This window comes from Aedes aegypti, chromosome 1 (assembly GCF_002204515.2).
Source record: "Aedes aegypti strain LVP_AGWG chromosome 1, AaegL5.0 Primary Assembly, whole genome shotgun sequence".
Lineage (NCBI taxonomy): Eukaryota > Metazoa > Arthropoda > Insecta > Diptera > Culicidae > Aedes > Aedes aegypti.
The window spans coordinates 66,402,285-66,414,596 of NC_035107.1; the positions used below are offsets into that span (position 1 = coordinate 66,402,285).

Consider the following 12,312-nt stretch of genomic DNA (forward strand, 5'->3'; position numbering starts at 1 on the left):
GGTAATTGGCGCACTCCAATCTATGCCCTTTTTTGAAAAGAGGGCAAATGAGGCCATCCATCCAGCTAGCAGGCAGTTCTTCTTCCTCCCATATCCTTAGTAGAATATGGTGAATTATTCTATGCAGCTGCTCACTACCGTGCTTGAGAAGTTCGGCCGGGAGCTCATCCTTCCCAGCAGCCTTGTTGTTCTTCAGCTCTTTAATCGCCTTCTTAACCTCATCTAGAGATGGAGGCTCCACAGCTTGACCGTCGTTGTCGATGTTCATTCTGTTCTCCGATGCTCTATCGTTCCCTCCATTCAGCAACGTTTCGAAGTGCTCTTTCCACCTGGCAGCCACCATCGTTTTATCTGTCAGCAAATTACCTTCACGGTCGTTGCACATGACGGGAGACGGCGCTGACTTTCTCCGCACGCCATTGACAGTTTCATAGAATCGTCGCATATCGTTCTGTTCCATACAGTTTTGCGCCTCGGCTATCACGTTCTCATCAAACTCTTTTTTCTTCCTGCGATGGATTCGCTTTTCGGCTGATCTTGCTTCCCTGTACCGCTCTCTGTTCAGCCTGGTACCAGACACTAACATCCGACGTCTGGCCACGTTCTTCTCATCCGTCACCCTCTGGCACTCCTCGTCGAACCATCCGCTTCTGGGGCGTCTTCGAGCAGTACCTATCACTTCTCGCGCTGTTTCACTCACCACTCCATGGATTGCATCCCATAGAATGTTGAGGTTTTCGCTCACATTGACCTCACTTATCCGCTCGTCCAGCTTTTGGTGGTATTCAGCTGTAACACCGTCTGCTGAGAAGCGCTGGATATTGAATCGCATTGTTCGCTGTGGTCTTGAATTCGCTACAGTTGATAACCGCGCTCGAATTTTACTGACAACGAGGTAGTGATCCGAGTCAATGTTAGGACCCCTGAAACTCCTAACATCGATGACATCTGAGAAATGTCGGCCATCCACCAGAATATGGTCTATCTGGTTGCAAGTATCACCATTTGGATGCCTCCAGGTGTGCTTCCGAATATCCTTGCGTGCAAAGTAGGTGCTGCTGATGGCCATCCCCCTGGCAGCAGCGAAAGTCACTAGTCGTAGGCCGTTGTCATTGGTAACGGAGTGAAGACTCTCCTTACCGATGATCGGACGGAAAAAGTCCTCTCTTCCGACCTGCGCGTTCGCATCTCCGATGACGATTTTCACGTCGTGTTTTGGGCACTCTCCATAGGCCTTATCAAGGCCTTCATAGAACGCGTCCTTCACGTCATCAGGTTTGTCGTTCGTCGGTGCATAGATGTTGATCAGGCTGTAGTTGAAGAATTTGCCCCGTATCCTCAGTACACAGATTCGTTCGCTAATCGGTTTCCACTTCATAACGCGTTTCATCTGCTTCCCGATCACTATGAAACCGACACCATGTTCTGCCTTATCGCCGCCGCTGTGGTAGATGTTATATTTGAACGTAGTGTTGGCGATGGGATCGACCGCCCGGAATTCACGTTCTCCAGATCTAGGCCACCGCACTTCTTGAATGGCGGCCACGCCCACTCCAACCTTCTGCAGTTCACGAGCCAAAAGGCTCGCTCGTCCGGGTTCATTTAACGTCCTGACATTCCAGGTACCAAGTTTCCATTCATAGTCCTTATTTCGTTGCCAGGTCGGTTGCCGAAAATATCGTTCGTTATTTCTTCTTTCTCCATTTTTCGTGGTAGGTGAGAAATTCGGTATGCTACCTTACCGGGGTTGCGCTACCTACATCACGTTGATGGGGCCGCCACCTTAGGTTAGTTGACGTGATACAACATTTCATACTCAGCCGCTGGATACCAGAACAGACGCTGTTTGAGCCGCACCTCCTGGTGAACAGACGCTCGTTTGTAATATTAATACTGGGATAGCCAGTAATATCAAGTACCAGTTAAAAGTACCAATCAAGAAAGAAATAATTTAACGCTCGCTATTTTGTTTTCTTGAACTTCCAGTTCAAGTCGTCAAGATATTAAGATATTGATGGAATCAATTACCCGGAATTCCTTTAGCTCGGGTCGCCATCTACGCGGTAGCAATACCGTCCTACATCAGATCCATTTAAAAAAGAAATTATTGTGCTGTACATGCGATAACAATTGACTCATTATTTTTCCAGCGTCCTACAACCGCGTGCTGACCACGTTCGACATAACGCCCAAAGCCGAGCGGCCCTTCGTCAGCCTGGTCCTGATCACCTTGCTGCTGCTGATAGTGCTCATCCTGTTGGCCATCCTGTGGCCCCGACTGCCCAGCTATCTCACCAAGGAAGTCTGCCTGGAGGCGGAATGTCTGGAAGCAAGCAAACAGGTAAGCCCTAGCTTCTCACCTTCTCGAGGGTCGCATCTCCCCCTCGGAACAAAATTCAATTTCAAGGTTCAAACGACACACAAGCGCAGGGCTGGGAGGTGGTTTCTTTTTGGAGACTTGGTCGTTATTTTAATGGAGGTCTCTAAAAAGTCTCTCGTTTTTAAGGGAACATCTGTGAAGTCCATTGTGCAAAATTCTAGAGAGTACATAAAAACCTTTTACACAATAATTCCACAGGATCTTGAGAAATTTCTTCACAGATTCCTCGAGCAAAAGCTACTTGATTCCCTCTGAATTATTTTCAATTTTGAACATTCATCTACAAATTCCTCTGAAGATTCCCTACCAATTCCCCTAGGAATTCGTCTAATAATTTTGCAAAGGATCCTCATAGAAGTTTCTTCAGATTTTTTTTTAGAACTTCCTAATAAAATCTCTCTTTAGTTCTTATCTGGTATCTTTTTAGTCTATAAAGTTTTTTTAAGTCACTCAGTCGCTACCAGCCCTGCAATTGAATATTGATGGCGGTGCCGGTAGACATAAGGATTTTTTACTCCGAAACGAAACACAAGACTGTCGCAGTTTTCAACTCCTTTTTTTCGGGCTGCTGCTGATGAATAATGCATTAACATTCACACCTCGATCTTGGCCGTTGGAGTTCAAGCATACAGCACAACCATAAGCCCAAACTGCAAGATTGGGACCATTTGATAAGACTGGCTTATCGGGATCGTCTTCGTCTCCCCATATAATGAAGAAGATGTGTCTTGTTTCGCTTGTCGGACACGGTACCGTTATTTATGCCAAGTTCCCATGTGTTTCCGAATGTTGTCGATTATCTACAGTAGGGGACTATACATTTGCAACTTTTTTCGATTTTTCATGCAAAATCATCAACTTTGGTAGGTTTGTAAGCAAAGTAAGTGACCTCTTGGTCGATTTTGAGTTAAGTGTTAGTTTCCAGCTTCTGGAAGAGAAGCTTTCCAGCTTTTGGAACAGAAGCTCTCCAGCTTTTGGAAGAGAAGCTTTTCAGCTTCTGGAAGAGAAGCTTTCCAACTTCTAGAAGAGAAGCTCTCAAGATTTTGGAAGAGAATCTTTCCAGCTTCTGGAACAGAAGCTTTCCAGCTTCTGGAAGAGAAGCTTCCCAGCTTCTAGAAGAGAAGCTCTCAAGATTTTGGAAGAGAATCTTTCCAGCTTCTGGAAGAGAAGCTTTCCAGCTTCTGGAAGAGAAGCTTTCCAGCTTCTGGAAGAGAAGCTTTCCAGCTTCTGGAAGAGAAGCTTCCCAGCTTCTGGAAGAGAAGCTTCCCAGCTTCTAGAAGAGAAGCTTTCCAGCCTTTGGAAGAGAAGCTTTCCAGCTTCTGGAAGAGAAGCTTTCCAGCTTCTGGAAGAGAAGCTTTCCAGCTTCTGGAAGAGAAGCTTTCCTGCTTCTGGAAGAGAAGCTTTCCAGCTTCTGGAAGAGAAGCTTTCCAGCCTTTGGAAGAGAAGCTTTCCAGCTTCTGGAAGAGAAGCTTTCCAGCTTCTGGAAGAGAAGCTTTCCAGCTTCTGGAAGAGAAGCTTTCCAGCTTCTGGAAGTGAAGCTTTCCAGCTTCTGGAAGAGAAGCTTTCCTGCTTCTGGAAGAGAAGCTTTCCAGCTTCTGGAAGAGAAGCTTTCCAGCTTCTGGAAGAGAAGCTTTCCAGCTTCTGGAAGAGAAGCTTTCCAGCTTCTGGAAGAGAAGCTTTCCAGCTTCTGGAAGAGAAGTTTTCCAGCTTCTGGAAGAGAAGCTTTCCAGCTTCTGGAAGAGAAGCTTTCCAGCTTCTGGAAGAGAAGCTTTCCAGCTTCTGGAAGAGAAGCTTTCCAGCTTCTGGAAGAGAAGCTTTCCAGCCTCTGGAAGAGAAGCTTTCCAGCTTCTGGAAGAGAAGCTTTCCAGCTTCTGGAAGAGAAGCTTTCCAGCTTCTGGAAGAGAAGCTTTTCAGCTTCTGGAAGAGAAGCTTTCCAGCTTCTGGAAGAGAAGCTTTCCAGCGTCTGGAAGAGAAGCTTTCCAGCTTCTGGAAGAGAAGCTTTCCAGCTTCAGGAAGAGAAGCTTTCCAGCTTCTGGAAGAGAAGCTTTCCAGCTTTTGGACGAGAAACTACAACCATCAATAACTCGAACATTTTTAATGGAAAATCAAAAAAGTGGCTAATGTATTGTCCAATACTTTATACAAATGAGCAAGGTGATGCTTCCCTCTAGCGGAGGAGTTCCGAACGTGGCGCGGGTGTAAAAATCTAGGTAAAGCTTTCCAACTTCTAGAAGAGAAGCTCTCAAGATTTTGGAAGAGAATCTTTCCAGCTTCTGGAAGAAAAGCTTTCCAGCTTCTGGAAGAGAAGCTTACCAGCTTCTGGAAGAGAAGCTTTCCAGGTTTTGAAAGAGAAGCTTTCCAGCTTCTGGAAGAGAAGCTTTCCAGCTTCTGGAAGAGAAGCTTTCCAGCTTCTGGAAGAGAAGCTTTCCAGCTTTTGAAAGAGAAGCTCTCCAGCTTCTGGAAGAGAAGCTTTCCAGCTTCTGGAAGAGAAGCTTTCCAGCTTCTGGAAGAGAAGCTTTCCAGCTTTTGAAAGAGAAGCTTTCCAGCTTCTGGAAGAGAAGCTTTCCAGCTTTTGAAAGAGAAGCTTTCCAGCTTCTGGAAGAGAAGCTTTCCAGCTTTTGGAACAGAAGCTCTCCAGCTTTTGGAAGAGAAGCTTTCCAGCTTCTGGAAGAGAAGCTCTCCAGCTTCTGGAAGAGAAGCTTTCCAACTTTTGGAAGAGAAGCTTTCCAGCTTCTGGAAGAGAAGCTCTCAAGCTTTTGGAAGAGAGGCTCTCCAGCTTTTGAAAGAGAGGCATTCCAGCTTCTGGAAGAGAAGCTTTCCAGCTTCTAGAAGATAAGCTCTCCAGCCTTTGGAAGAGAAGCTTTCCAGCTTCTGGAAGAGAAGCTTTTCAGCTTCTGGAAGAGAAGCTTTCCAGCTTCTGGAAGAGAAGCTTTCCAGCTTCTGGAAGAGAAGCTTTCCAGCTTCTGGAAGAGAAGCTTTCCAGCTTCTGGAAGAGAAGCTTTCCAGCTTCTGGAAGAGAAGCTTTCCAGCTTCTGGAAGAGAAGCTTTCCAGCTTCTGGAAGAGAAGCTTTCCAGCTTCTGGATGAGAAGCTTTCCAGCTTTTGGAAGAGAAGCTTTCCAGCTTCTGGAAGAGAAGCTTTCCAGCTTCTGGAAGAGAAGCTTTCCAGCTTCTGGAAGAGAAGCTTTCCAGCTTCTGGAAGAGAAGCTTTCCGTCTTCTGGAAGAGAAGCTTTCCAGCTTCTGGAAGAGAAGCTTTCCAGCTTCTGGAAGAGAAGCTTTCCAGCTTCTGGAAGAGAAGCTTTCCAGCTTCTGGAAGAAGCTTTCCAGCTTTTCGAAGAGAAGCTTTCCAGCTTCTGGAAGAGAAGCTCTCTAGCTTCTGGAAGAGAAGCTCTCCAGCTTTTCGAAGAGAAGCTTTCCAGCTTCTGGAAGAGAAGCTTTCTGGCTTCTGGAAGAGAAGCTTTCTGGCTTCTGGAAGAGAAGCTTTACAGCTTTTGGACGAGAAACTACAACCATCAATAACTTGACCATTTTGAATGGAAAATCGAAAAAGTTGCAAATGTTTTGTCCAATACTATATACAAACGAGCGAGGTGACGCTTGCCTCTAGCGGAGGAGTCCAGAACTCGGCGCGGGTGTAAAAATCTAGGTAAAGGGTAATTGTTTGATTATTCATGACACCACTGCTGCTGCTGCAGCGAGCTTCTTCGCCCATTCCTCCGGGACCAGACTCGAGGAGGGAAAACTCGGTCAAACCCTATGCCAATTTCCATGCCAGTTTGCACAAGAAAATGGAAATCGAATTTTCCAAATGTTAAGGAGCGTCGTCCCACCGAAGCGCTGTGTACGACATTTGGGGGAAAGACGACGTCTTGTTTCCACACTAACCTAGTGGGAGGTTTGTGTTTTTGTGCGCTCGATAGGTGCAAATCTAGACTTGTTCGTTCTAGGTTATGGTGGAAGGTGTCTCCTGGGTCTACTCGGGGAAAAAAGAACTCAATGGTTAGATTATTCGTTCTTGTGTAGCAGCATTGAAAATTTATGCCGTCTGTAATTCTTTTTTTTTTTTTTTGTAAACGAAATGATATATTGTTCTTATTTTGGATCGAATTCTATCGAAATTTTTGTGATTGTCCTATGAAAATCCTACCGAGATTTTGGAGGAAATCCTACCGAGATCTCGAAAGAAATGCTTTCGGAATTTCGAAGGAAATCCAATCAGGGTTTCGGAGGAAATCTTATCAGGATTTCGAAGGAATAGAGGAAATCCTTTGAAGATTGATGAAACCTGAGATTGAGATTTTGGGAGTAATTCTATCGGAATTTCGGCGGAGAGCCTCTGGCGATTCCGTAGAAGATCCTATGAAGATTTCGGATAAAATCCTAACCAAACTTCGGGAAGGAATTTTAGAAGAAATCCCAACAGGATTGATGGAACCCTTATGAGATTTCGGAGGAAATTCTATCGGAATATCCAAGGAAATACTATCAAGATTACGAAGGCAATCCTACCAGGATTTCATAGCAATGTTGGGGGAAATCCTACCAGGATTGCGGAGGACATTCTCTAGGATTACGGAGAAAATCCTATCAGGATTTCTGAGGAAACCCTATCGGTTTTGGGAGGGGTTACTTAACGGAATTTGAAGAAAATCCTATCAAGGTTTCAGGAGACATTCTTTAGATATTCCGACATTTTAAAAGAAATAAAATAATATCTTAATTTCGGAGGAAATCTTATCAAGATTTCAGAAAAAATCCTATCAGGCTTTCAAAGGAACATCAATTAGAATTTCGGAAGTAATTCTATCAAAATTTTGAAATAAATCTTACTGAAACGTTCGATTAAATGCTACCAGGATTTCGGAGGATGTCCTACTGGAATTTCAGAGGAAATCCTATCGGGAGCTACAGAGCTCCTATTTGGACTCAATATGCGTCGTACTAAAGCGCTTCTTATTGCAAAGTTCCAGGCAATTCAGCAGAGAAAAAAATCCCATGCCAAAGTGAATCATCGAAGTGCCCAAGTAGCTCTGCACCCTACCTATTGGAATTTTGAAGAAAATTCTAGCGAAATTTTGAAAGAAATCCTACTGGAAATCCTACCAGAATTTCGACGATTATCCTACTGAGATTTCTGAAAAAAAATCCTATCATTATTTCAGAGGAAACCTTATCGGTATTTCGAATGAAATCCTATGAAGATTTTGGAGGAAAACTTGTCGGAATTTCTGAGAACATCCTAACGGAATTTCAGAGGAAACCCTGTCGTGATTTCGGAGGAAATCTTTTCGGGATTTAGAGCAAATCTTTCGTGGATTTCGAAGGAAATCCTATCGGAATTCCGGGGGAAATTTTAGTGATTTCGAGCATTCCGGAGAAAATCCTATCGGAATTCCAATTTTTATAATTGTTTAGAACTAGTTTTAACTTTTACTTCTTGCAGTCATACTTATATTGTCGATCACGCATTCCAAAGTGACATTGTTCCAAATTATATTTGTAGCGGTACATCATGTTTACACTGAACAGCAGTATAGACTTCCATTACTTCTTCTCTCTTCTCTGCTCAGTGGTGATACTAAAGGGTAAACCATTCAATTGGTAACAAGTGCTACTTTTCAGCACTCTTTTCGGTGCTGAAAAGTAACACTTTTCAAGCATAAATTTGAACATATTGAGTGTGAGCCGGTCTCAGCGAGAATTACTCCATTATTTCTCGGAATTTGCTCGAAGTCCCTATGGAAGTTCAATATTTTCTTCTGTAAAATGTCTGATAAATACTGTGGAAATGAAATTGAAAGGTTTTTTATAATCAAATATAATACAATATAAAAAAATCTGAATTATTTAAATGATTTTCTGCTAGAGAAACTATGTTTCAAGACTATAAATTTAGGAATGTAGGCGAAATAATGGATTTTAGGACCGGTAGCAGGTTTGTTTTTTTTGGTCAATGTTTCAATGATTATGCTTGTTACTCTAGTGCATAATTTTTGAGGCCACATTTTTTTGAGACTCTTACGCGACTATTCCCAAGATTCTTCAGGATTTTCAAGGAAAAAGGAGAGAAGAAGGAAAGAAGAGATTCTTTTAGCTATTTCTCCAGCAATACATTCAGGAACTTATTCTGGGATCAATCCAATTACTTTAGAGATTCGTCCATTATCCTATGAATCCAACGATTTTTCAAGGGATTCTTGATACTTAACAGATAACTTTGAATTATTCTAACAATGTATGTTGGAAAATTAAAGTTTTTTAATTTTACTATCAAACCTTCATGCCAAACACTGTCGAATGCTCGTTCTATGTCTGGAAGAGCAAGATCAGTAGAATAGCCTTCAGATTTATTGGAAAGAATCAAAGTTGTTACACGTAAAAAATGACGAGTGGTCGATTGTCCATGGCGGAATCCGAATTGTTCATTGGCAAAAATTGAATTTTCGTTGATGTGGGCCATTATTCTGTTCAAAAAGTTTACTGATGGAGGAAAGCAAACTGATAGGACGATAGCTAAGTCGGCTCGAAAATAATTGAAAGTGGAGCTGATAGGATTGAGAATCGCTTCATGGGATATTTAAAATGTAACAGGGACATGATCAGAATCAAAATCAGCATGAGTAATCAGTTGGCTACAAAGATGACTAGAGTCGGTCAAGACCAAATCAATCGTAGATGGATTTCTAGGAGAGGAACAACATGTAGGGCTATCAGGGTATTGAATTGAGAAATATCCTGAAGACCACTCATCAAATACAATACTGCCGTTGGAATTACTTTGTGAATTATTCCATGAAAGATGTTTGACATTAAAGTCACCAATGACAAACTTTTTTATCTTATTGCGAGTCAATTTTCGCAAGTCAGTTTGAAGCAAATTAACTTTCTGTCCAGAGGATTGAAAAGGCAAATAGGCAGCTATGAAAGTATATTTACCAAGCTGTGTTTCAACAGAAACACCTAAAGTTTCAAAAACTTTAGTTTCAAATGACGAAAACAGTTGATGTTTTATACGCCTATGAATGATGATTGCAACTCCCCCACATGCCCCATCAAGTCGATCATTACGATAAACAAAAACGTTAGGATCTCTTTTGAGTTTAGATCCAGGTTTCAATTACGTTTCAGTAATAACTGCTATATGCACGTTATTAGCTGTAAGAAAATTAAACAGCTCGTCCTCTCTACCATTTAAAGAAAGAGCATTCCAATTCAAAATATTTATATTATTATTCATTGGAGCCGTTAGAAAAACGTAATCTAATAATAATTTGATTAGTAAATTTTACACCAACTTGGGCTGCTTCAGTCATAGTGGTGGCTTTGAACATTGCATCAATCATTAGATTCAATTGTTCAGTTAGAAAATTAGAATCAGAGGCAGACATATCACTTGAATTGGGTTCATTTGATGATTTCCCGTTAGAATTTTCGGTAGACGAAGAGGCGGAGTAGAATTTACCTGTGGCGGCAGGGTTTTTTCCATTTGATTTTAGACAATTAGGATGGGTACTCATAGTATGAATAGAGGAGGAGTTCAAATTACCTGCTACGATATCGGCAAAGGATTACATTCGAAATTAAAAGATTCGAACGGCTACCCGACGGATTAAAATTAGTTTGTGAATGACCATGATTATGATCTACCTGATGGGTATGATTCCTAATCAAGCGATCGTTACCTGAAAAATGAGTATTGTTCGATACTCTACCAGGGAAATTCCGGAAACGACCGTTATCGTAATGGATATTATCTTTCATCTTCCTGGCACGAACCTCGACGACTCACCTACGCGAAGGGCAAGCCCAAAAATTTGACTTATGATTGCCCACGCAATCCGAGCATATAAATTTGGTGGTATCTTCCTTCACTGGACAAACGTCCTTAGCGTGAGAAGATCCTCCGCAAATCATGCATTTAGCATCCATGCGGCAGTTTTTTGTACCATGACCCCACTTTTTGCACCCACGGCACTGCGTGGGGTTCTGGAAATTTCCTCCAGGTTTCTGGAAATGTTCCCATGTCACACGAATATTGAACATAAGTCAAGCTTTTTCTAAAGCTTTAGTATTACTTAGATCTTTTCTGTCAAAGTGAACTGAATAATATTCCTGAGAAATCCCTTTCCGAACAATGCCAAATCTTCTTCTTTCTGACGTTGCGTCCCAACTGGGACAAAGCCTGCTTCTCAGATTAGTGTTCTTATGAGCACTTCCACAGTTATTAACTGAGAGCTTTCTTTGCCGATTGACAATTTTTGCATGTGTATATCGTGTGGCAGGTACGAAGATACACTATGCCCTGGGAATCGAGAAAATTTCCTTTACGAAAAGATCCTCGACCAGCGGGAATCGAACCCACGACCCTCAGCATGGTCATGCTGAATAGCTGCGCGTTTACCGCTACGGCTATCTGGGCCCCAATGCCAATTGGGGCCCAATGCCAGATTGGGTCTCCTTTTCATAATGATTACTTGGACTGGGGAAAATCCAAATAAATCATTTATTTCATTTTTGATCTCTTTTGGTGGCTCATAGTCACTTGAGAGCCTTTTCGAGACGACTTCGAACAAACGTTCCGTTTTGTCGTCATAAGTAAAAAAATATGCTTCTTCTCTTCAAGATGTTTGAGAAGAAGTTCGCGATTTTTAAGAGTTTCCGGCAAAACGCGACAGTCTCCTTGCTTTGAGATTGGAAGATCTCCTGCCTAAACCCTCCAAAATCGGAACAACTGATCACGATAGTTTGTAGTTGCAACCATGTTTAGTGAATAGACGAAAAAAGACGAGACCTCCTAAAAGGTTTTTTCCCAAGACGGTGTCCAAGAAGGATTACCACCGCTAGCTTTCGCCAACGGGTCCAACGAAAAATCAAAGGCACGGGTCCAAACAAGGATCGTAAAGGGATCAATGGTAGAAAAAATAGCACTGAAAAGTACTGTTTTATTGCTTTAGGTAGTTTTCAATGAAAAACTTCCAAGTGCAGAGAGAGAGTTCGTGTGCGCACAGCACGAAGGTACGATGCGCACTCTATCTCCACAAATGATTTTACCGATTTCTCCTGTTATGCTAAGAGATTTTCTGATGAGTTCTTCCTAGTTAATCCACAATGTTTTTGAACAAATTGATTTAGGGATATTTCCACAAAAGCCTACAAGAGTTCTTACTCCGTTTTTTTCCTATAATTTCACCAGACTTCATATGAATTCCTTTATGTTTTTTTTGTAGTTTTCTCCCAAGAATTGCTTCAAAACCTTTTCCAGAGATTATTTAAGAACATCTATTCAAAACTCATCAAGGAAAATCTCAATAAATTTAATCTAGGATTCCACATAAAGCTTCTTCCACATTTTCTCAAATAATTTCACAAGTAAAATCTTCATGGTTTGCCTAACATTCATTCAAGCCTTCACACTAGTAAACAATACAGTAATTTATACAATAATTCGGGAATTTCTTCAGAAAATTATGTAGGATATTATCCAGAGATTTGTTTGATTTTTTCATTATTGATCTTACCAATCTCTATCTTGGCAATACTCCAAGACAACCACAAGAGTGAAAGGGTTTTCATTACCTGTTGTCGTTTTTGTTTTCGAAATTATATTTTTTTTATGTTTAACTAACAGTCTATTTTATGGTGACATTCCTAGAAAAAAAATCCTGAAAACATAATGGAAGGCATCTTTGAAGTTGTTCCATAAGAATTTGGAAATTCCTGTTTAAAGTTTTAAAGAGATCCTCGATTATTTTGGAGGAAATTCAAATAAATATGTCGATCAGAAATTTTTGATCATTCTTGAAGATGCTCTAAACAGGAATTTTAGAAGAAGTTCTAATGAAATCGGTTGAAGAAGCTCCTGATGAATTCCTTTAGAACTTAGGACTTTAATCCAAAAATCAGAAAAGTTCTGCTGTATAATTCTTGGAAATA

At 41.6% G+C, this 12,312-nt stretch overlaps 1 protein-coding gene across 2 annotated transcripts in view; it reads left to right on the forward strand.

Moving 5' to 3' along the window:
* LOC23687616 (protein gone early) overlaps positions 1-12,312 on the forward strand; it is a 406,061-nt gene that overhangs the window by 213,110 nt on the left and 180,639 nt on the right. For both annotated transcript variants that reach the window (XM_021838631.1, XM_021838627.1), the window contains one exon: positions 2,151-2,341. In XM_021838631.1, coding sequence (XP_021694323.1) covers positions 2,151-2,341 — 191 coding nt within the window. The remainder of the gene's footprint in view (positions 1-2,150; positions 2,342-12,312) is intronic.